The following is a 25,033-nucleotide window of genomic DNA, read 5'->3' as shown; positions in this document are numbered from 1 at the left end:
TAGGGCGGTAGGATAGGCATGGCATGACCATGACAAATGCGAACAGAGTCCAGAAAGTGCAAAGGCAGAATGCCCTAAGCAAGTCTTACTCGATTGTTGTCTGATCCAACACACCGGTGACTGGGATCCCGTAAAACTGCTGCATAGTAGAGACTGCCGACTGCAAGGCCTTCCCTGAATGCAACCCAGATGCCCGTGATTCATAGGGAAGCAGGTAGCCGTAGGATTTTAACCAGTTCTGAAAGACAAGTGAGAGAAAACAATGAGTTATGCTAGAGGAGCCCCATTCTAAGCAACAGAGATTTGCCTTTACCCATGCTCGACCTGCTCAACTGCCAGAAAACCTAGCTCTTACCAGCTCACTCCCCATTAGTCAACCATTTGTTGCATCTCTCCTGGCTACAGAGTGACACTAACTTTATGTCTAGAGCTTTCCCCCTGCCTTTTTGTTTGTTTGTTTTTTGGTCTTTCTAGACAGGGTTTCTCTGTGTAGCCTTGCCTGTCCTGGACTCATTTTGTAGACCAGGCTGGCCTTGAACTCACAGGGATCCGCCTGCCTCTGCCTGCCGAGTGCTGGGATTAAAGGCGTGCACCACCACTGCCCGGCACCCCCTGCCCTTTTAATTCCTGGATTTGATGCATGCCATTGGCACAAGCCTGTCATGCAGGAGCGCGGGAACAGTTAATTCACTGAGGTGGACGAGCCCACAGGAACTGTCCCTCCTAAAGTACATTATGCTTAAAGTCAACCCGATGTAGCCTCACACTGCACCATATCTGTTAGCAGGAGAATAACCACCCTGCCCCCCCCCCACAAGGCAACCCACTATTAACATAAACAAGCAAAGCAACATATTTCTTATAGATAGATAAATAATAAATGCATAGAAAAATCTATTATGTAAGAGAATTTCTTGCTTTTCAGAAACACGCATTGAAGGCTTACATAAGAATGTGTGGTGTCTGCAACTGGTGCTTAATGGGTTCTGAAATAAATGCATAAATATATTCGGAGAGAGAGAAAGAGATCGCTAGATGACGTGGATGCAGTTAAAACGCTAACAGTTGGAGACTCGGGGGGAATGGTTGTCAGTTCTTTGTCCTGGTCCTATCAACTTCCTGAAGGCCTGAATTGATGTCACCTGTGTGTGTGTGTGTGTGTGTGTGTGTGTGTGTGTGTGTGTGCGCGCGCGCGCACTCTGGGGATTGAATCCATGGCTTTTTGTATGCTAAGTATGTACGTTACTACTCATCTATAGCCTCTGCTCCCTCCAAAATTAAATGACAAGAATGAAAAACAAAAACCAAACCAACCAAACCAAACCAACCAAACAACAACAACAAAAAAACCCCACCTAACTGAGTATCTTTTGGCTAGAGAGCCATGGAGGACTTCTTTTGTGCTTTTCTGTTTTCCTAAGGAATAGTTTTCTTAAAAAAAAAAAAAAAGGAGGGGGGGTGACAGTGCTGAGGCTGTGACTCAGTTGCTGGGCTTTTGACTAGTGAGCACAAAAATCATGAGTTCAATCTCAAATACTACAAAGAAAAAAAGGTGTGTGTGTGTGTGTGTGTGTGTGTGTGTGTGAGAGAGAGTATATGTGTGTGTGTGAGTGTATGTGAGTGTGTGAGTGTGTGTGAGTGTATGTGTGTATGTGAGTGTGTGTATGTGAGTGTGTGTGTATGTGTGTGTGAGTCTGTGTATGTTTGTGTGTGTGAGTGTGTGTGTTTGTGTATGTGAGTGTGTGCATGTGAGTGCGTGTGTATGTGTATGTGAGGGTGTGTGTGTCTATAAAAAGGGCAAGAGACAAAAAGAAGCTTAGGTGAAGATGTTCAAAGAAGCAGTGAGACCAAAGCACATCAAGGTAAAAGAGCTTACTGTCCCCCACACCCCCCACCTCCCCAAAATGAGAGGAGATGGGAACCTGAAGAGATGGGAGTCAAGGAGTCCCACATCGTCTACTGGAAAACGACGAAAATATCCACATTCTTTTTTTTTTTTTTCTTTTTCTTTTTATTGTTGGTTTTTTGAGACAGGGTTTCTCTGGGTTATCTTTGTGGATCAAGCTGGCCTTGAGCTCACAGTGATCGCTTGTCTGTGCCTCCTAAGTGCTGGAATTAAAGGCGTGTGCCACCACGCCAGGCCCACATTCTTAGAATCAGGAACATCCCCAAATGCCAGGCTTGCAGCCAGAAAATCCTACTCTCTGCCCACCTCCAGAGGGCCATCCTGAGTGCCGATTAGTGAGTACAGGGGAAGACACCTTGGGAAATGGTATTGTTCCCTTCCCGTGTACACCAGGCTGGCTTTGGGCTTGCTATGTCGTCAAGTATGATTTTGAATTTTCTGATCCTCCTGCCTCCAAGGTATGCTAGTATTATAGCACGTGCTACCATGCCTAGTTTTGGGGGAGGGTTCTAGGGATCGAACCCAAAGCTTCATGTGGGCAAGGCAAGCGCTTGACCAGCTGAGCTTCATCCTTAGCCCAAATGTTTCTGGGTTTTGTTTCTACACAAACAACTCTACTGTGACCATGTCCCTTTTTGTAAGCCAAGTCAGACCACTTTTAGAAGGCAGCTGCTGGAGACTATAAATAAGTTACTCTTTATTTTTCACCAAAGGTGACTATAACATCTTCACTGCCATGTGATAAAACTGATTAAAAGCCAAATTGCCGGAATAATAGTCTTGGAACACCTGCAAAAGAACGACAGCCTGACTCCTCCCCTCTCCCGGGTCTAAAACATGTTTTCCCTTCAGAATGGCGCTGCAGAGTGTCAATGCTCACAGTCCCCCAACGCCGATTCTCTCTTACGCCTCAGCACATACGTCTCTCTTTGCCGAGCATTCTTAGTTCGGCAAAAAAAAAAAAAACCTTTCATATTTTAATGCTCAATCCATAAATTACTACCTCTGGAAGACTTCCCAGGCTAGGTGATTTTTCTCTCTCCTCAGTGCTCTCTAAACCTCCTATTATAGATATTATGGATCTTATAATATTGGGGTCCAATCACTACAGATGCTAAGCTCCTTGCGGGAAGGCTCCTTCCATTTCTCTGTATCCAGTGCCTAGGACAGAGTTGGATATACTTTAGTTGTTCGTTATGTCATTCAACGAACATTATCAAACATTACATGTTAGGCACTGTGCGAAGTTTTGGGGGGCACAACAATGAAAAGGAACTCACAAACTGACAAGTAAACCTGTGATGAAATACAGTACTACAGGAGTAGAGAGCATTCTACGTGGAGGCGGGGGGTGGGGGGGTGGGGGTGGGGCAGGGGGTAAGGGGGGCGGGGCGGTGTCTTGTTCACAGTGGGTGGAGGGATGATGGGAAAGGCGAAGAGGTCATGGAAGACATCCAGGCAGAAATGAGATTTGAACTGTCTAGTGGGTATGAGTGGCACATTCTGAGAAATACGTATAGATGACTAGACCTTTGGGTGAGGGTAGGCGATGAGGTTGGAAGGCAGGAAATGGAGGAGGTGGGGAACATTCCGTGATCTAGTCTCAGAGTGGTCATACTGCAGAAGGTCTCTTGGGACTTGGCCTTTGGGACCAAGACCAGTCACAGACCTCAAGTCCTGACAGGTGGGAATGGCGAGTCACACACCCACTCACCTGCTCTAACGTTTAGCCCCAGGTTAAGCCCTGTATCAAAGCACTGAGGAACACTGATCAGAGCCTAGTGAACGCCTGGATCCTCCCTTACCCAACTGCCGCTCTCTTGGTCCTCTGACTCCCCTAGGAAGAAGCCCTTGATCTAAGACACGCCAACTCCCAAACACTCCGCCCTTTCACAGTTCCAGGCTCTTCCTGGTCGCTACAAACCCCGTTCTCTTGATACGTGGTAGCAAACACCCACTCATCCTTCCGGGCCTTTCTCAAGTGACCCCACTGTCAGTAAGCTTTCCTTAGAAAGCCCTCGTAGAGCTGGGTGGCCCTCTTTATTCCTGAGGTAATCTGTGAACACAGCTAAAAGCAATTACTACAACACATCACGTCCATTCCTGGACTGCATCTGGCTTCTCCAACTACACTGAGTTCCTGGGGGGAATAGAGGCTATCATTAAAACAAACAAACAAACAAAAACCGGCTGCAGCATGTAGCACAGTGTCTGATTCAATAGTCACCAAGTTCGTGAATGAGTAAATGAGTGAACAGTTGGCTTGGGGGCAATGTCTGAGTACCAAGAAAAGGATCTTGCCTTGAGAAGACTTAATAAGTAATGAACGTGAAGATGCCCAGCATAAAGCCTGGTATCTAGTAAAGGTAGAAAACTATTTTCTGAAGTGTATCAATCGTGCCTCAGCTTTCCCTGCTCCGATGAGGCAATGGGTTTCATTGTCCTATCTAAAAAAAAAAAAAAAAAAAAAAAAGATAAGGCCCACCAAAAGAAGCAAGCCTCCTTCAGTTTTAAATAGGACACCTTACCTTCCATCTTTTTACACCTTGACCCATTAATCAATCACCAGCCATGTCAGAATGCTAACCCTGACAGCTGTTAACTAACTCCAAGATGTCTGACACCTTCCAAGTGCCAAGAAGAGGTGTAAAACCCAGAGCAAAGTGAGAAGAATTGCGTACCGCAGACCAAAATAGCTGGGCTGAACCAAAGATGTAGAGATCGTAGACAGAATGGTGTGACCGGTGTGCTGGCCACAGCGCGGGATTTCAGCCGCAGGGACTCAGGGCTGAGGAATGGATGGCAGGGAAAGAAGCAGAGGATGAGGAGAGCAAAAATGAAGCCGTAGGAGAGAAGAGAGTGGCAGACAGCAGAGGTGGTGGTGAGGTTAGAAGTAGCGATGGGCTGGGGGTGGGGGTGTGTGGAGAGGCTAAGCAATGCACCTAGAAAACGAAGATGGCCTGGGGGAGGGGGAGAGAAGCTGGGTCAGTTACAACAGATGGTCCCTGGGGGCATTTGAGAGCATCGCATCTATTCAGGTGGTCCAGCTGAAAGAAAGAGTTGGAGGACTGTCAGGCGGAGTGGAGTACCTGCCGGCATCATCGGAAGGCGAATGGCAATGTCTGTCAAGAAGGACCAGGTGGGCTCACCCCTTTGCCATCGTGCTGAGCCCGCTGAGGAGTCGCCACGAGCAAGGCCCACCCTCCCAACCTGAAGACATTTATGGACAAGAAGTTATCATTGAATGGTGGCAGACATGGACAAGGAATACTGCGGGGCTTTGATCCCTTCAGGAATCTTGTGATTGATGAGTGTGTGGAAATGGCAACTAGTGGGCAACAGAGCAACATCGAAATGGCGGTCACCCGAGGAAACAGCAGCATCATGTTAGAAGCCTTGGAAAGACTCTAAACAATGTTCAGCAAAGGCGCCCACGTCCCTCCCCGAAGAGCCTGCTTCATTATGACATAGAATTCTTCCTTCCTTCCTTCCTTTCTTTTTTTTTTTTTTTTTTTTTTTTCTTTTAGTTTTTTGAGACAGGGTTTCTGTGTTATCTTGGCAGTTCTAGGCTCGTTTTGTAGACCAGGCTGGCCTCGAACTCACAGTGATCCTCCTGCCTCTTGAAGACATGTGTCATCACACCCGGCTATGGGTCATGTACATTTTCATATGAAACTTTTTGCTAAATAAACTTTTGTGATACCTGTCCCGCCACCCCCCAAGAAAGAAAAAAGAAGAAAAGGACCAGACAATAAGGTGTCTGATTTGAAAATCCAGGTTGGAACAAGGAAGAGAGAATCTAAGACTGCGATCAAAGAGTCTGGGGTCTGAGCCGGGCGTGGTGGCGCATGCCTTTAATCCCAGCACTCGGGAGGCAGAGGCAGGTGGATCTCTGTGAGTTCGAGGCCAGCCTGGTCTGCAAAGCAAGTCCAGGACAGCCAAGGTTACACAGAGAAACCCTGTCTCAAAAAAACAAAAACAAAAAACAAACAAAAGAAAGAAAGAAAAGAGTCTGAGGTCTGGAGAGCTAGGGTGTTCAGTCAGTAAAGGCGAGCAAGACAGAGTTAGATTCCTAGAATCCAAGTACAAATGCTGGGTGTGGTGATGCATGCTTCTAATCCCAGTCCTGGGGAGGCAGACACAGTCAGGGCTCCAGTGCTCTGTGTGTGACCAACCAGCCTAGCCTAATTGGCATGCTCCAGGCTCGTGAGAAACCCTGCCTCAAAACACAGGGTAGCTCCTGAGAAATGATGCCCTAAGTTGGCCTCTGACCTCTACACACACACACACACACACACACACACACACACACACACACACACACACACTGGGCAATCAAATCCAAGACCTTGGTGCCCATGTGAGCATCAGGGACAAAGCACAGGCTTCTTCATGAAGAGAGTTTCAAGTCTCATCCCAGAGATCTGTGTAGGGAGTAAAGGAGACCACATGGAGCTCCTGGAGGGAAACCTTCCTGCAAGGACAAACAGGGATGTTTGCACTAGCGGAGGAGGACTTCAGGGAGACCGTGACCTCATGAAGGCGAGCTGCGCTGTTGGCACAGAGGGCAGAATGAGAGACCTTGCTGGGCGCAGGTCTTCACTCGAGAAGACATAACTTTTGGGCGGTCAGAGATGGCCTAGTTCTGATGAGGATTGCAGACGCTCTTGGCACTCAGTAGGTCGAAACTCCTGAGGGAGGGACGGCAATTCCCAATTGCAGATGAAAAAAACCTGAGGTTCGCCCAGAGTTACAAAGCTAGTAAGCGGCAGGACTGAGGCTTTCCAGGTGGTCAGGCAGCATTCCCCGTTCCTGGGGCTCCTGTTTCTCACACTCCTAAAGTGCTCAGCGTTTACCTTTGTGCTGTGGCCCCTGTACTGTTAGTTTTTCTGTTCACTTGACACAAGAAAGTATCACCTGAGGAAAGGGAACCTCAGCTGAGGAACTGTCTGATTCAAGTCAGGGTAGGAAAGTCTCAGGGGGGAGGGTATTTTCTTGGTTACTGGTTGATGTGGGAGGACCAGCACATTGGAAGTGAGACCACCCCCGGGTAGGTCATGAGTGGATACGAAGGCAGGCTGAGCAAGCTATGAGGGGTCATCCAGTCAGCAGTGCTGCTCCTTGGCCTGTTTCAGTTCCTAACTCCAAGTCCCTGTCCCACCTTCCCTTCTGAATGGATGGTGATTGGTGTGTGGTGAAACAAACTCTTTTCTCCTCAAGTTGCTTTTGCTCAGTGTTTATCACAGCAACTAAGACAGTACCTATGACACCGTCATGGTCTCAGTTCTCCACACCAGAGGCCTCACTGGACCCATGACTCCTTAGTCTTCTTTACTCTTCATATCCAGTGTTTTACCAAAAAGTATGGGGTCTGCCTCCCAGGCATCAAATCCGCTTCCTTCTGCTCAGTCGATATTTATTTATTTTTATCTTTTAGAATTTAAATATTTACTTCAAGTGTACACCCGTATATGCCTGAGTGTATGTATGCCGGAGCCCACAAAGATCAGAATGGGTGTGGTGCCCTGTGGAACTGGAGCTACAGGCTAGCCGACGTGTGGGTGCTGGAAACCGAGCCTGGGTCCTCTGCAAGATCAATAACTGCTCTTAACTGCTGAACCATCCGTCCACCTCCGCTGATGTTTATTGAGCAACTTCCTCTGGACCAGAACAAAGTCCTCCAGCTACTCCAGTTGTCATCTCGTGGGAAAGGGCCATTTGAAGACTAGTTCTGGAGGACTGAGGAGGGCTGGGGGGCTGGTCCAGTGGCGGAGCATGTCCCTAGCATGCAAGAGACTCGGGATCTTTATTTTTTTTCTCTTCTTTTGGTTTTTTCAAGACAGGGTTTCTCTGTGTAGCCTTGGCTGGCCTGGACTCGCTTTGTAGACCAGGCTGGCCTTGAATTCACAGAGATCTGCCTGCCTCTGCCTCCCCGAGTGCTGGGATTACAGGAGTGTGCCTGGCTGAGACTCTAGAATTTAGGAAGCTCCCTCCAGTGAGTTACACTAACTCTCTTTACACCTTTGGGCTGGATAGGGTCCTATCTGAAGATAGTTCACTTGGGACCTACACATTGCCACATACTAAATGTCACCTAACTTAGCTGAGGGCCTTCCAGCAAATGACTTAACTTCTCTGTGCATCATGTTCCTCATCCGGTGACAAAAGATGATAAAAAGAATTGTTAAGGGGCCTTTGAAGATGGCCACATCTAAATTCCCAAAGCCTGTGAATGGCACATAGCAAGAGACTGTCCTGGTGGGGTTAAGGGTCTTCCAACAGGGAGATTAGCAGGGGGCACCAAGGAGAGTGACATGGAACCACGAGAATCCTTAGAGTAGGGAGGCAGAAGGGCCAGAGTCGGAGATGTGAGGAGAAGTAGAGAGTCCCAAGCCAGGAAGTGAGAGCAGACCCAGGAAGTGAGAACCGACCCAGGAAGCACAGCACAGACTCTTTCCTGAAGACCGAAAAAGAATGGGCCATGCCTATGCCTTGACTTTAGTCCTACAAAACCCATTTTGGACTCGTGATTCCAGATTCTTTTATGGTACTGGAAATCGAAGTCAATGCCTGTGTGCACTGTACAACTGAGCTATATGATTAGCTTTATAGTTATTATTATAGTTATTGAGACAAAGTCTCACTGTGTAGCTCTGGCTGGCTTGGATCTTGGTATGTAGATCACGCTGAAATCAGACTCACGGAGATCAGCCTGCTTCTGCTGGTATTAAAGGCCTGTGATACCACGCCTGGCCAATAGCTAGATTATGTTAACTAGCTAAATTTGTGGCAATTTGTTGTAGTAACAACAGAAAACTAATATGTAGCGTTGTCACCATATTCTTGTGCCTACACTCTGCAATACAGTGACTAGCACCCGTGGCCACTGCTGCTGTCCCAATCTCTCTGGTGAGTTCTCCAGGATCAGATGGGTCACTCGGTCAGTTCCCTTGAATTCCTGTCCTATTAACTCCTCTAGCCTTGCAACTGAGGACTGTTGCTGCTCATCCCCCTGTGTTAGAACTACCTTTAAAAAAAACTTCCTCCTGAATACATAACCATTCAAGGGCCCAAGAAATGCACTGCTCGGGAACACTTAAAGGATCATGCAACTTCACATGCATGTTTTGCGGGAGAGAAAAATGAAGTGCAGAGAAGAGAAATCACTTCTTTAAAAGTATAGAGCAGGGGCTGGAGAGATGGCTCAGTCGTTAAGGGCACCACCTCCTCTTCCAAAGGCCCTGAGTTCAATTCCCAGCAACCACAGGGTGGTTCACAACCATCTGTAATGTGATGTGATGCCCTCTTCTGGCCTGTGGGTGTACATGCAGGCAGGAACACTGTATATATAATAATGAATAAATATATTTTTTAAAAAATATAGAGCAAGTTGGCAAGTGAGTCAGCAATGGAGTCCAGGGCCCACCCCCAGGCCCCAGGGAAGGTTCCTTCTGTCCTGCTACACCCCCACTCTAGTTCTATGCTGCTTCCAAAAGTTGTTTCTCTTTCCCTCTCTCTCTCTTTTTCTTCAGCTCCAGCCAGTCTAAAAAAGGGACCTCAGAATCGCCCACAGTGCCCAGCTGAGCTTCTTGACAACACCTTAATGGTACAGCGTTGCCTGTTGGCTGCCGTCGGCGCTTGAGTGGGTGGTAAGTGCACTACTGGGAATTCCCAGGAGCTCTACCCAGTGTCCTTGGCCCACTCCCAAGAGGCCACCACAAGCCAGACAAGCACCAAGGTTGGAGAGGTGGCACCTTTGGGATTTGGGGTCAGCACTGGGATGTCTCTCTTCTAATTCTGGGAAGGCCTCTGACCAAGGCCAGGAGTGTGGCCATACTCTTATCCCCTGTGAGGAGGGAGGAGGCCTGGTGTTCCTTACTCTCCCCATTGCCCTCCTGGCTCCCTCTGCTTAATGGTGAGTTAAGGAACGAGGAGAGAGGAGACAAAGGCCAGAGGGTAAGGCTGCTTCTTTGAAGGAAAGATGAGAGAGCTGGATAGTCTCTTCCTCGTAAGGAAGTTTCTGTTATCTGAGCTCAGGTGGGTTGAGTATAAACTGCATCCTCTCGTTCCCCATTGCCAGTTGCAAAGTCCAAGCCCAGATCTCAACGAGCTCCAAGCCCTTCCTTGTCACCTGTCCCCAGACTCCCCACCCTCTACAGCTCCAGTGAGCTCCCAGGTTGCCTGAGCATATCCCGCAGGCCAAGCCTCCCTTTCATTTCCCTTGACCTGCTGAACTATTAGATAACTTTCAAAATGGCCCTACATCCTACCCCACAGGGAGATAACTGGCCCCAGGCTTAGTGGGCTTCCTCTGGGCTCCCAGGGGCATGATCACATCCCTCAGGGTCTGTCCCATACTGTAGTGTCAGCAAGGCTTTCTGTGCCTGTCATTCCCACTGGACTCTGTTTTCTTTTTGTTTGTTTATTTGTTTGTTTGTTTTTGTTTTTTGAGAGGGTTTCTCTGTATAGCCTTGGCTGTCTTGGACTCCATTAGTAGACCAGGCTGGCCTTGAACTCATAGAGATCTGCCTGCCTCAGCCTCCCGAGTGCTGGGACTAAAGATGTGCCCCACCACGCCCTGCTTCCACTGAACTCTTTGTCTGTGAGCTTCAGCCTGGTGTGGGAGAGAGGTTCGGAAGTATTAAACACTTCATTGCAATTGTGACAAGTGGAACGGAAGGCCAGGACAAGGAGCTGTGAAAGTGCACATCAGAGATGTCGGCTATGATGTCAGGGATGACCTCCCCTAAGGATGTGACATCTCAGAGGAGACCTGTGAATGAACAGATGAGGCAAGGTGAAAACTAAAAAAAAGGTGAATGTTCCAGGAAAAAAGATTCCATTCAGTTTCTTAAAGAGAAGGAGTTTGTAGGCTAAAGAAGTGGGAAGTGGGCCAAGGTGGTTGGAGTCTAACAACTGTGAAGAGAGCGGGGAAACACTCGGCCTTACGGGTCTCACAGGCCTCATGTAGCTGACTGTGGCTGCTGGGCCCAAGGGGCTCACCACACTGTTCTTTCTACTTTTGTGCATGTTTGAAATTTTTCCATAATAAAAATTAGTAGCAGTTGGGGCTGGAGAGATGGCTCAGTGGTTAAGAGCACTAGTTACTCTTTCAGAGGACCCAGGTTCGATTCCCAGCATCCATACAACTGCTCCCAACAACCTGTAACTCCAGCCCCAGGGAATACAATGCCCTCTTCTGGCTTCTGAGGGCACTGAATGCCTGTGGTACACAGACATTTGTGCAGGCAAAACACTCACCCATACATACAAAATAAACATAAATACATCATTTAAAAAATCAGTAGCAGTTTAGTAATAATTGGTTAGTCTTTGTCCTAAAAGACATTTAAGCAAGAGGGGGGTAGGAGCAAGATGGTCTAATTAAAGTGCACTAAAACTGTTGTTATTGCCAAAGATTCTAAACATTCAGAAAGACATAAAAATAATAAAAACCAACATCAGGTAGTTATCATCCACTCTGCAATGAAGTGTTTACTATTTCCATATCTATGGCTTATACCACACTGTAAGCCCATGGCAAGAGGTCAGTGGGGATGACAGCTGTGGACAGCCTTGTTCATGAGTATGAGAAAGGCTGTAATTCGTGCTGTATTGGCTTTACTTTTTACTTTTTATTTTAATTTTTAATTTATTTGTTCTTAGTATTTCTCCTTTCTCTGTCTGTCTGTCTCTGCCCTTTCTCTCTGTCTGTGTGTGTGTGTGTGTGTGTGTGTGTGTGTATGAGAGAGAGAGAGAGAGAGAGAGAGAGAGAGAGAGAGAGAGAGAGAGAGAGAGAGAGAAACAGACAGACAGACAGACAGACCAAGACAGAGAGAGACAGAGAGGGCGGGCATCTCCTGTAGTCCAGGCTGGCCTCAAACTACATGAACAAGATCTAGAACTTCTTGATCTTCCTAGCTCCACCTCCCAAGTTCTGGGATTACAGATGTGTGCCACCACACCTAGTCTATGAAGTGCTGGGAACAGAAACTAGGGACCCATGCAAAGTTCACAGTCACTCACTGTCACTCGCCAATACACACGGAATTGTGTATTGCCTTTACATACAGATCTCATGTAGATTTTTCTTTTCTTTTCCTTCCCTTCCTTTTTTAAAAAGTTATCTATTTATTTATCTTAAGGAAGGGTCTTTCTGCTCAGGTGGGAAGTTTTTAAAGTTAAATAAGAGACGACAGATGTTTAGTCTAAGGTAGATGTGTAAAGCATTGAGTGCAATAAACAGTCAATGTGGCGATTGCCCAGGGTTGTTACTGTAATGAGGCAGGGGTAGGGAGAGTACAAGGTGAAAGAACACTCCTGAGGGGCTGGAAAGATGGCTCAGCAGTTAAGAGCACTGGCTGCTCTTCTGGAGGTCCAGAGTTCAATTCCCAGAAACCACGTGGTGGCTCACAACCATCTGTGATGTGATCTGATGCCCTCTTGTGGCATCCAGTGTACAAGCAGATAAAGCACTGTATACATTAAATAAATAAATAAATATTAAAAAGAACACTCCTGCTTTGGGAAACCCTAAATGTTTGTGGTACAGGATTGAATTTAAAAGTATTCATTGAGGCCGGGCGTGGTGGCGCACACCTTTAATCCCAGCATTCTGGACACAGAGGTAGGCGGATCGCTGTGAGTTTGGGGCCAGCCTGGACTACAAAGTGAGTCTAGGACAGCCAAGACTACACAGAGAAACCCTGTCTCGAAAAACCAACAAAACAAAACAAAACAAAATAAAAGCATTCATTGCTTCCAGCACTATGGGAGCCTCGGGTTACCGTGCAGATGCGGCCAAGTCCAAGAACCCCACCACACACAACCAGTCCCACAAATTGCACAGAAATGGCATCAAGAAACTCCAGGCACAAAGATACGAGTCTCTGAAGGGGGTTGACCCCAAGGTCCTGAGGAACACGCGCTTTGCCAAGAAGGACAACAAGAAAGGCCGGAAGAAGATGCAGGCAAACAACGCAGAGGCAATGAGTGCCGTGCAGAGGCCATTAAGGTCCCTGTGAAGCCTAAGGCCATTAAGCCCAAGATGCAAAGGCCCCAGCCACAAACTCAGCCGGCTTGCTTTCATCCCTCATCCTAATCTTGGGAAGCAGATTTGAAGCTACATGGCCAAGGGTCGTAGGCTCTGCCACTCAAAGCCCAAGGTTCAAACCAAGGCAGAGGCTGCAGCTCCAGCTAAGATCCAAGCTTCAGCCCCAGCTCAGGCTCCCAAAGCTGCCCAGGCTCCTGTGAAGGCCCCATAGAAAAGGCTTCTGCCTATGTGAAGACAGATGGACTGGTGTGACACACCTGCTACACGCTATTTACATTTGACCAGTGTCCTATGCTGTTTTTACAATAAACCTGACGCAAGATCTGTTTTTTTTTTTTAAAGTATTCATTGCCAGTAAAAGTTGGATAACAATGTCTGTTCTTCTGTACTTTGTTGGACCACATGCATAACCTTTTGTAAAATGTTATCTGCCTATATTCTTGTGGGTACACAAATATCCACACACATGACTTTGCTATTGCCACATATTATTAAAGCATAGATCAAGGTTGATTTTAAAAACAAGGTCAGGCTGTAAAACTTATCAGCACTTGGGTGAAATGAACTCTGGAGTCCAGAGAAATGAAAACGATTGGCTCTAAACTGTCTGTACAGGCGCTGCAGTGTAGCTCAAGGTACAGTGCTAATGTGCACCAAGCATGAGGCCTGGGTTGAGCTCTAGCACAAAATAAAGAAGTGAAAAAGCATGGTGGGGGGCAGGCCAAAGGTCATGCTTTTATCTGTACGCCATTCCCTACCACGGGCACTCAGGCCTAACTCCTATTAAGTAAGCTTAAAATACCCCGAGCTGCAACCAGCACTCAGAGCACCTGAGGGCCAAGTGCATCTGGGTCCCTCAGCCTCCTCACAATGCTCTGAACAGGCCACTTCTCGGCTCAGATACCTTCCATGAGGCCCCTGAGCCTCTGGGTGAAAGCCAATCTTATAGTCTGCTCACAGCTTCCCTTTCCACCCCCTTCTCCATCTTCACTCTTACTGGAAACAAGTAATTCAATGCCCCAGATAGATCCAATTAGCCAGCATTTCCTAAACATGCCACTGACTCAGGAGAAGCTATGGTTCCTTCCAGGCTTTCTCCGCCTTGACTGCTGACCCTCCATCCTTTCCTCCATCTGAGAGTCATCTCAGTTGCTGTTTTCTGCTAAGCATCTGCTCACTCCCCCAACCTCAGCTGAGTCAATGCATGCCCTCCCTCCTTAGGTCTTGCCTACACCTTGTTTTTGCCTCTAGTACAAAGCGAGTGTAATCCCAGCACTGGGGAGGCTGAGGCAGTGTCATCACTGAAAGTTCATGGCAAGTCTGGGCTCCACAGCAAGGTCCTTTCTCAATAAGTAAACAAACACATAAGCAAAGAAACACATACATACATGCATACATATGTAAAAATAAAAAAAGAACATATTTCCTTTACACATGTGTCCTGCCTGGTTTTTTTGGGTTTTTTTTGGTTTTTCGAGACAGGGTTTCTCTGTGTAGCCTTGACTGTCCTGGACTCACTTTGTAGACCAGGCTGGCCTCGAACTCACAGAGATCCGCCTGCCTCTGCCTCCCGAGTGCTGGGATTAAAGACGTGCGCCACCACGCCCGGCCTGCCTGGTTTTCTATATCAACTTGACACAAGTTAGGGCCATCAGAGAGGAAGGAGCCTCAGTTGAGAAAACGCCACCATGAGATCCAGGTGTGAGACACTTTCTCAATTAGTGATCAGTGGGGGAGGGCACAGCCCATGGTCGGTGGTGCCATCCCTGGGTTGGTGATCCTGGCTTCTATAAGAAGGCAGGCTGAGCAAGCCACGTGAAGCAAGCCAGTACACAGCACGTTTCCATGGCCTCTGCATCAGTGCTGTTTGAGTTCCTGTCCTGACTTTCTCCAGTGGTGGACTGTGATCTGGATGTATTAGCCAAATAAACCCTTTCCTCCCCCACTTGGTTTTTTGTCATGGTGTTTCATCAAAGCAATAGAAACTCTAACCAAGACAACATATATTCTTCAAGAGAACTCCTGAATACTTGGGTACCAAGCACTGTCCTAAGAATATGTTGGGGGACATAGCAAGAGAATTAAAAGTATGCATCATGGTAGGTGTCAGGCACTGTGCTGGGCACCGAGGGGTGATGATTTCAGTCTGTTTCATCCATTGGGAGTTCACACAATTCCATATTATCTGCAAAAGCTAATCAATTCCTAACACAAGTCATTTCATACAGTTAGTGTTCCCATCCAGCAGTATAACTTACTAATTTTTAAACTACCACCTTTCAAGGGCTGGTGTGCAGCGTGCTTGAAGGTGGAAAATGGCGGTGCCAGTAATCCAGATCCGAGGCCATGTGCAGAGCGGAAAGCGTGGAGCACAAGGACGGAGAGGCTAGCTCTGTCTCCACCTTACTGTTTATTAGCTGTGGGTGGGTCCCTGGAGAGGCTAAAGAAGAAGCCTGTCACCTCTCTGGGCGCTGTTTACTCACCCATAAAGTGAGCACAGCTTCCTTGGCTGCTTCATGAGGCCGTTGCCAGGACCACACGTACATGACAGTGTCTGGAATGTTCGAAGCTCCTTTCACAACCAGAGGCTGTTAGGACACCAGAAAAATCCACAGCAACACAAGAAGGCACCAGTACAGGTTTGGTTCACATAGAGGGAGAATTTTTTGTTTGTTTGTTTTGTTTTGTTTTTTTTCCGAGACAGAGTTTCTCTGTATATCCCTGGCTGTCCTAGCCTCTCTTTGTAGACCAGGCTGGCCTCCAACTCACAGTGATCCACCTGTCTCTGCCTCCCGAGTGCTGGGATTAAAGGTGTGCGCCACCACACCTGGTGAGGGAGAACTTCTAATGGGCTCTCTTCCCCCAGACAAGAGTGGATGACTTGGAGGCTACAATGATGCTGAAAGCATTCGAGACTTGGGAGTTTGTCAGTGTGTCTTAATAGGCCTACCTCAGCCTCAGCCTCACCCAGGGCTCTTCACTCCCTTGGCTGCAGGTGCAAACAAGAGAATGTTTTCATCCGCTCGTAACATATCACTCAAAACCAGTCTCCTGGGCAGGACTCCGTTATAGCCCGAGCCTCAGAGTCATACTCTGTTCCTCATGTGGCCTGGGCTCACTGCTTTATCTTTGTCTACTCTGATTTTCCTCAAAAATCAAATTATATCTAGGAAGGACAAAAACCTAGATGGGGGTTCTCCTCGGCTAGTACTAAGAGAAAGGAATGCTTTAAGTAAACCAAAGGAAAGAAGCCAACTAGAGGCTTGGTGGCGCCCCCCTCCTTCACCCCTCGTACAAAATGCAGAAGGAGCGCTCAAGAAAGCAAAAGCAGAAACCGAATCAATTGTCTTTGGCTTGGTAATGAAAGACCAGAGAAAGGAAATCAAAAGCCAGAGACAGTAAAGAAAAACGCTTTCAATTTTGAAGTCAGGAGGCCAGGGACAAGTTCTGGTTTGAATCATTGGCAATCAAGGTCTGTGCCCTTGGACACCTCATTTAAGACAATTGAAGAAGTTAACTGTGAAATGACGCTGTTGTGTTTACTGGGTGGTTGCCATGGTGACGGCCACCTCTCAACCCCTCTTCCCTGCCTGTCACCCCTATTGAATGACATCCTACAGAGGAAGTTACCAAAGAATTCAAAGGTGGATGGTGCAGTTGCTGCTTACAGCTAGAGGAGTGAGGCCATGTTCTGGGGCGGGGGTGGGGGGGGAGGGGAAGCCCAGACGTGTGTGTGTGTGTGTGTGTGTGTGTGTGTGTGTGTGTGTGTGTGTGTGTGTGTTTAGATGTGCATGTGCTCAATTTCAGTCTTACTTCTCATGAGCCATCCATCTTGTCTTTGTTTTTGTTGTTGGTGCTGTTGTTTGGTTTGGTTTTTCCTTTGAGGTAGAGTCTCTCATCGGAACCTGAGGTTCAACAATCAGGATAGGCTGGCTAGCCATTAAGCCCCAGGACCCTGTTTCCTCCTCCCCAGCACAGAGGCGACAAATGGGTGCCGCCCCAGGCTTTCTACATGGGTGCTCGGGATTGAACTGGGGTCTCACACTTGCACAGCAAGCAGTTTACCAGCTGAGCCATCTCTCTATTTCCTAAGAAAGGTTTTAGAAGGGGCCTTGGAACTCATATGCCTATAAGTACAGCATAACCCTTGGACATAAAGAACCTAATGATGAGTGTCTGAGGTTTGCGATTGGGTTAGATTTTGATGGGGAAGAAACTTGCCCAAGATCCACAACCTCTGCCTTCCCAAACAATGTGTGTTTTCAAAAATTAAATGACACACTGACTGGAGCTGCCGCTAAGTGTTCCCCCGAGGGGAATAAATGATGCTGGGAGGAGGGAGGGAGTTTTCTAGAGAGGCAGGTGTGAGCCGGGACCGTAAGAAAAGGCTTCTGACGAATGGGGGTGGGGGGGCGCAGCAGTGAAGAACACATGGCCAGGGAACCCCGGCAGCCTGTCTCGGTACACACGAGAAGCAAGCTTGTCTGCAGTCAGGGTGCATTGTCTGTGAACGGCAGGAAAGACGGCCTGCTAATGGGGAGGTAGGGAGGGGTTGGACTCCAGGGACCTCAAGACAGAAAGAGGAGCAACATTATCTGTGGGCTGAAAAGTCGACGGTGAAGTTTCAGTCATGTCACTCACTCGTGTTCAGTGAGGGGTAATTAGCCACAGATGATCTCAATAATTTCTCAAAGTGTTTGGTAGCGTATTTGATAGCGTAGGTATTTTAAGTGGACTGGCCGTGCCTTCATCAAGGCCTGAGAATGGAGAGGATAAGGAGAGCAAGCGGCCCCCAGAGAGCATGCTGGGACCCGTCTGACTGGATTTTTTTTTTTTTTAATAAGTGATCCAGAAAAAGTAGAGCAAAGAGCAAAACGTCTGGGCTGCAGCTCACGTTCAAACTGTTTCAGGTAGGGAAATGGTAATGCCAAGAGGAGGGGGTGAGTGGGGGAAGGGGGGGGAGCGAAGCAGCACTGTTGGACATCAGTGTGGAGAAACGTAAGTCAATGCAGCCAGATAAAAATAATCCACACGCAGGTGTTGTGTTCCAGGCTATCAGTTCTGACCCGTGAAAGGGATCGGGGTGTTTTGTGGATCGTTTCCCAAAGGCCGTGGCCTAATCTGCTCGGATCAGGATATCTAAGGAAGGAAAGGGTGTGTGGGCTGGACCCGAAAACCACAGAAGAAACTTATCTTTTCTCTGTGAAAGAACTCCACATCTGGAGACAGTGGCCAGGTTGAAAATGAACTCCTCCTGATACCCACAGGAAACAACAAAAAATAAACCCAGGATGAACGTGACTCTCCCGGGAGGTGGCCCCTCGCCATGGGACAAACTTCAGTTAGAAACCGAGCAAGCTGTGAGGGGTGGAATAACTGAAGCCTGCGAGGCTGGTTAGGATAAGCACTGGGTAAACAAAACAAAACCTTCTCTTCAAATCCTGACCCATCTCAGCAAACTGTATCCTCTTACTGTGCAAAATGCCACAGGCGTTAAAAAGGTCTCCAGTCTGAGCTCATTCACCTCCCCTCTCTCAGAGGCGGCTTAGAGCTACAGCGAAGAGACAGATCAAAGTCACAAAACCACCAGTGGCCAAGGTCAGTCAAGAGCCCACACATCCTCAACCCCACGGTAGACTCCTGCACCTCACCCTGCGCACACTCAGGAAGTCTGGAAGGATTCTACTTTTGCTACGGTGGCAAGCTGTGAATCACATCACTTCGGCATGGTGATCGAACTCAAGCCACAAACAAACTAGAGAAAGTTTTTATTGAAAGCCAGCTAACAATTATGAAGGCCACTTAAAAGGCCACTGTCGGCTGGGCAAAGAGTTGTTTCACACATCCTTTCCCCCTTTTTTTAATTTTAATTTTTAAAAAAACATATTGACTTTGGAGAGGCTGAAGAAACCTAGAGCTTCCCTCCTAGGGAAAAAAAAAACCCATACATTTTTCATATATAAACACAAATTAGCAAAATTTCAGAGAATTTATGATCCCTTGAGTCCCTTGCCCAGTTTAAAAAAAAAAAAAAAACCCTGCTGTTCTGGCAGAGTCTTCTAACCAGCCTGTCTACTTAAACACAATTCTCCCTTCAGGGTAATTCATGCAGTCACTAATTTCCTCCAGCAGCGTTAACACTCTTCCAACATTATTTTTTTTTTTTTTTTAGAATTGCAGGCTTCTAGGTTGGTAGCACCTGCCCCCATTTTACAGATGAGGTTAGAGACGCTGAGAACTTAAGGCTTAAACATGAAGAGACGAGGGTCAACCCACTAGCTCTGTGACCTTGGGAAAATTCCTGAAGTTCTCAGGGTCTCTAGCCTCATCTGTAAAATGGGGGCAGGTGGTACAGCTAGCTCACAGGATACACGCTAGGATTAACTGAACTAATTCCTATCAAACATAGCGCCAAGCCTGGCCCATAGTGCATGAGTGTTATTATGCATGTTATGCATCCGTCCAATCCTCTCTGGAACTCCGACTTGCACATGCCAGTGATGAGCAGCTCACCGCCTCCCGGGCTGGCTGAGCACCTCCAATTGCTACAAACTTCCTGCATTTGGGCCCAAATGTGCCTTCTTGCATACCCCCCACCCCCCCCCCCACCGTCGGTTGGCCTCAGCTCTGCCCGGTGAGGCCACGCTGATCTGGTCTATCCCGACTACGGCCCTTCAGCTACCAAGACAGTGATCCGGTCCTTCCTCGCCCTCCCCCTTCTCCAGCTCCAACATCCTCGGTTTCTTCTCCAGCCCACAACACACTGGCTGCGCTTACTATTTACTCCTAGGCGCCGTACGGTTTCCCTCACACATAGCCTTGCAGGCCACACGCCCCGCCGCCACCGCGGCCATCGGACCCTCCGCTCCGCCCCCGCCCGTCGCCCCTGTCCGCGGTGCTGAACGGAGCCCGGCCCGCGGGGCCCCGCCCGGCCCTAGCGCTGACCCGGCACCAGGCCCCCCGGAACGAGGCTCGGCCGGTGCCGCCCCCTGCCCGGCCCCGACCCCGCGCGCTTGCCCACCTGCCCGGCGAAGGGCGCGTCCGCCCCGGCCGGCTTCCCGGCCCCCGCCGCCGCCGCCGCCGCCGCGAGGCAGCAGAGCGCGGGCAGCAGCGGCAGCAGCCGCCCCGGGGCCCGCCAGCCGCTCCAGCGCGCGGCCTGGCCCGGCGCAGCGCGGCCGCCCCGGCTCCTCGGCATCCCGGCGGCGGGGGCCCGGCCGCCCGGCTGCGATGGCGGCGGCGGCGGCGGCGGCGGCTCCGGCCGGGTCCTCCCGCTGCAGCCGCTGCGGAGCCGCCGAGTCACGGCGCCGCGGACGCGCGCCTGGCCCGCCTGCCTCCGCCGCCGCCGCCTCGGCCGCCGCGCGCCCCCGCCTCCGCGCGCCCCGCCCCAGCGAGGGGCGGCCGGGGGCGCGGGGGCAGCGCCCGAGCGGGACCTGCGGGCCGCGGTGGCGGGGCTGCGGGAGGCGCTCGCTCGAGGCGCCGGGTGCAAAGAGGGCAACCCTGAGGGAGGGCGAAGAGGTTAGATAAATAATGCTGTCCCTGGGGCGGCCGGCAGAGCCTGGGGTCTGCAGTCCCGGCTAGTCCTGGGAGAAGGGCTGAGGAGTGAGTGATGCTGGAGAAAGTGGCCTGACTGGGAGACTGCCTGGGTTGGAGGAGAATGAGCTAAGAAATGCTTGGCATGGGAGAAGGGGGGCTCTCAGAGGCTTCCCGGAGGATGGTGCTGGTTCGAAGCAAAAAGAACAGACCTGGGCAGTGCTTAAAATAGGGTTAGGAGATAGCCCTGGGAAGCTCGCTTCTTTACGCTCCAGAAGGAGAGTGATCACCCACCTCTTAATTGTCCCACACTGATGGAACACCTTCTATGCGCAGTGCCCTGGGCTACTGGGCTACTAAGTCAAAAAGGAAAGCCCACGAACCAAGGTGCAGAGCCTTATACCTAGTAAGAAAATATAGCCATTAAAAAACAAAAACAAAACCCACAAAACAAACAAAAAATCAGGATATTACCTACCAAGTGTCAGAAAGGATTCCAGGGGTCCAGGCTCAAGGCGCGGGCGTGGGGGTGGGGGTGGAGAGCTGGGGGACGGGGGATTGGGGGGGTGAGCAAGGTATGTGGGAGGAAATGGGGCTCTAGCAAAGCCCTGAAGGAAAGACTGGAATTAAACAAGGGGAGATGTGTTTGTGTGTGTGTGTGTGTGTGTGTGTGTGTGTGTGTGTGTGTGTGTAATGGAATTGGGGACGGTCCTGCAGAGTGCCTATAGGCCCCTATAGGGTTTCTACAGAGCACTGCTGAGCGTTGAGCGGTGACGGTGCTGAGTGTTGGAGTTGTCAGTCTGGGTTTTCCCCGTATGCTGCAGTGACTGGAGGTTTTCTTAAGCAGGATAATGTACAAATTGTGTTTGTCTGGTAGTTTGGAGTATGGCGCAGGCACAAGTGTGAGAGTCAGACCTGTGTCCAAGCTCTGGCTCACCTCACTTTTATAAAATGAATGCCCTTACTGCTGTACTCAGTTGCTCTTTGGCATTTAATAAGTGTTAGTCCCAAAGTAAAGAGTGACAAGAAGATTGGGGGAGAATTTCAATAGTTCTCCATAAAAGGACACTCAGATCACAGTAGTTACTGTTTATCGAATGCCTGCTACATGCCAGCCACAGGACCAAGCACCTCACTGAATTACACAGCCTCGTAGACAAGCCCTGTGAAACAGGTTGTTATTGTAAACCAATTTAGGATAAAGTGGAGGTTCTGAATATGTTTGCCAAACATGTATGATTCATAAGTGTGCATCTGGCCTCAAAACATATTTGGTTTGCTAGGATGGCAGGCGGTGGGGGTTTGATGAAGGGCATCGACGGAGAAGGGGGAGAAGGAGTTTGGGGTGATGTCCAGTGAAGGCGAGCGGTGGCATCTTCACACACTGGAGTCCTCATGGGGAGGAGTAGCTTGGGGGAAGTGAGTTGGGAGTTAGACTTCCGGACACCGGAAGCTACTGCATGGTCACTGAGGTGGGCTTAGGAGTGAGTGGAGAAGAAGGACTATTCTGTGACCTTTCCAGTAAGTGTGGCAGGTGACGCTGAAAGAGGGAGTAGGAAAGAGCAAATGGCCAAGGGCCCTATCTAGAAACTTCCAAAAGAAGAACCTACAAAGGAGTCTGGAGTGGGGGGCGGGGGAAGACTGAAACAGGGCTGGGGCTGGGGCGATGGCTCAGTGGATAAAGTGTTTGTCGTACAAACATGAGACCTGAGTTCAGATCCGTTGCACCTGTGTTAAAAGTCAGTTATGTGTCTGTAACCGCACCACTGGGTGTGTGTGTGGGGGGGGGTTAGATAGAGAACAGTAGATCCCAGAGCCCCATTGGTCAAGGAGTCTAGCTAAAATGGTGAGCTCTAGTGAGGGCCCTGTCTCAAAAATAAATAAATAGATAGAGATGTGATTGAGGGAGACATCTTGATGTCCACCTCTGACAGCCAAGGTGCCCATATGAGCAAATGTAGCCTTTCCCCCACCCCCCCCCACATATACACTGTACACCCCCACCTCCCAAACATCAGGATTGGGAAGAGTTATGGGAAAGGAAGGAAGTGTTGGCAGTCTCCGGAGTGCAAGGAGGTTGAAGACTGGCAAAAAAAACCATGGAACGACTTACAATCTAGGGAGGTGATAGGGGGGGTGGGGAAAGCAAGGTTACATAAGTTATGGCAGAGATGAAATGAAAGCAGAAACGCTGGAGAAAGGTACCAAGTGGTGGCGTGCGCCTTTAATCCCAGCACTCAGGAGGCAGAGGCAGGCGGATCGCTGTGAGTTCGAGGCCAGCCTGGTCTACAAAGTGAGTCCAGTACAGCCGAGGCTAACACAGAGAAACCCTGTCTCGAGAAAAAAAAAAAAAAAAAAAAAAAAAACAGAAACAAAAACAAAAAAGGAAAGTCCTGTGTTGCCTGTGTTGGGAAGGTTTGAGAAGGGTCATGCTTCGGGAGAAAAGGAAGATTCAGGGAAAGAAAGGGAGCCAGCTGAGCCTCTGCCTATGTTTAAGGCCTTGTGAGTGGCTACTGATGACCCGAGTGGAGTGTTCTAGCCTACCACGATGGAGGATGTGAATGGCAGCAGGGGAATGGTAAGATAGAGCCACTAAGAGTAACCGGATGCCGGCAGAGGTGGCTACGAGGCACCTGTGCTGCTCTCCCACGGGACCTGAGTTTGGTTTCCGGCATTTATGTTGGGTGGCCCACTACCACCTATGATTTCAGCTCCAGGGGGATCCAGTGCCTCTGGCTTCAAAGGGCACCTGTATTCATGTATACACACACACACACACACACACACACACACACACACACACACACATGAACAGTCAAATGATTTAAAATAGAATAAGTCTTAAATTAGAAAAGAAACAAAACACAAAAAGAGCAAACGGATGCATATCATGAATTCTTTAGACAGTCTGATTAGCAAAAGGAAGGATGGTGAAGTCTGTACAGAAGCCAGAGGTGGTTTAGAAGGCTCCAGAAAATCTCTTATGTACTCACTGGACTGTTTGACTTCTTAGCCTCTCACGACCCTGACAGGTATGGGATATATGGAAAAAGTCTGCTACCCTGATGCAAGCACTGGCCTGGTGGCTGATTTCAGTGTGCCTCAGGGCACTTGAGTCTCCTGTTACTTCTTTGTAACATGAAACCAGTGTGTTGTGACCCTCCCCCTACAGTTTATCTATGGAAGATTCTATGGAAGACCCCATAATGGGTCAGATTCACTTTATGAGCAAGGTCAACTGACCAAGTATTAGGAGAAAAAAAATTGAAATTGCTAATTTTTTCTTTGAGCCAGGTCACAAGTAGCCCAGACTGGCCTCAGTTTCACTCTGCAGTTAGCATGGTTCTTCATGCCCTCAGAGAGCTTGGAGTACAGGTGTGCACTGCTGTATCAGCTTTATACAGTGCTGGGGATCGAACCCAGGGCTTTGTGCTTGTTAGGCAAGCATTCTACTCACTGAGTTATATCCTAGACTGATAATTTTTATTTTTATTTTTTGACAAGGTCTTTCTATGTGTCCCTGGCTGACTTGGAACTGGAACTAACTATGTAGACCAGGCTGGTCTTGAACTCGTAGAGATCTGACTGCCTCTGCCTCCACAGTGCTGAGATTAAAGGGGTGTGCCATCATGCCCAACGGAACCTTAAAAAAAAAAAAAACAAAACAACCAACCCAAATAGTATGTACTTATTGTGCAAAATAATTTTATTATGAGATTTCCGTACATGTGCACTTACCTGTAATGCACTTGAGCATATCATATTTACCACTGTGACATCTGTAGTCTTATGAAGAAATAATGTGTCTGTAGGACAGTCACCACTGAGAAAGGAGACCCTGACTCCTTCCCTCACCTCTATTAGCACTTGACTCCCAGACGCTGCGGGAGGGACTGGGGATATAAAGATGATTTGGGTAGGTAGCTGTCTGAAGGAAGGCAGTTAACTGAGGAACTGAGGAGACAGGCACTAATATAGATAACAAGAGGCTAACACAATATATGCCTTGAGAGGGAAAAGCACTGTGTACTGTGGGAGGCAAGGGGAGGAAATGAACTGTCTAGAGGTGGCAGGAGGTGAGACGGGCTGTGAGTGACCAGCAGGACCCGCCTCGTAGAGGAGGAGGGAAGTGGAAGTGCAGAAGCCCAGTTGTATGTGGATATGTTGATTCATTCTCACTCTCTCACGACAGTGCCGTGCAGTTTTCTAGAAGCTTCTTGGCTTATATTATAGAGTCAATACAGGAGCAGGCATGAAACACAGGAATCTCCTATTAAACCAGATTTATCAACAGATTTTTTTTTCAAGACAGGGTTTCTCTGTGTATCCCTGGCTGTCCTAGACTCTCTTTGTAGACCAGGCTGGCCTCAAACTCACAGCGATCCACCTGCCTCTGCCTCCTGAGTGCTGGGATTAAAGATGTGCGCCACCACGCCCGGCAACAGAGTTTTTTAAAAAATGTGAATAATGCCAGTCTTTTCTTCTCATCATGTTTTACTTAGAAAACTATTGTAGAATTTATTTGTATTAACATACTTGTTGTT

General features: G+C 48.7%; 2 protein-coding genes across 3 annotated transcripts in view; one reads left to right on the top strand and one right to left on the bottom strand.

Moving 5' to 3' along the window:
* Window positions 1-20,154, bottom strand: part of Mmp24 (matrix metallopeptidase 24) — a 45,008-nt gene extending 24,854 nt beyond the window's left edge. Inside the window, exons 1-2 of one of the 2 annotated variants that reach the window (XM_051143603.1) lie at window positions 19,981-20,154; window positions 90-238 (exon numbers count right to left, since the gene is read on the bottom strand). In XM_051143603.1, the coding sequence (XP_050999560.1) occupies window positions 90-238; window positions 19,981-20,154 (323 nt within the window). Of the gene's footprint in view, window positions 1-89; window positions 239-19,736; window positions 19,802-19,980 lie in introns of those variants that run through there. The other variant, XM_051143604.1, reaches the window with a different exon arrangement.
* LOC127187579 (small nuclear ribonucleoprotein G-like) lies at window positions 5,102-5,317 on the top strand. Its single transcript, XM_051143605.1, has one exon. The coding sequence runs from the start codon at window positions 5,129-5,131 to the stop codon at window positions 5,315-5,317; it is 189 nt and encodes a 62-aa protein (XP_050999562.1). The 5' UTR covers window positions 5,102-5,128.
* Window positions 20,155-25,033: the final 4,879 nt, after the last annotated feature.

Source organism: Acomys russatus, chromosome 4, assembly GCF_903995435.1.
Source record: "Acomys russatus chromosome 4, mAcoRus1.1, whole genome shotgun sequence".
NCBI lineage: Eukaryota > Metazoa > Chordata > Mammalia > Rodentia > Muridae > Acomys > Acomys russatus.
This window is presented reverse-complemented; position numbering and strand designations above follow the sequence as displayed.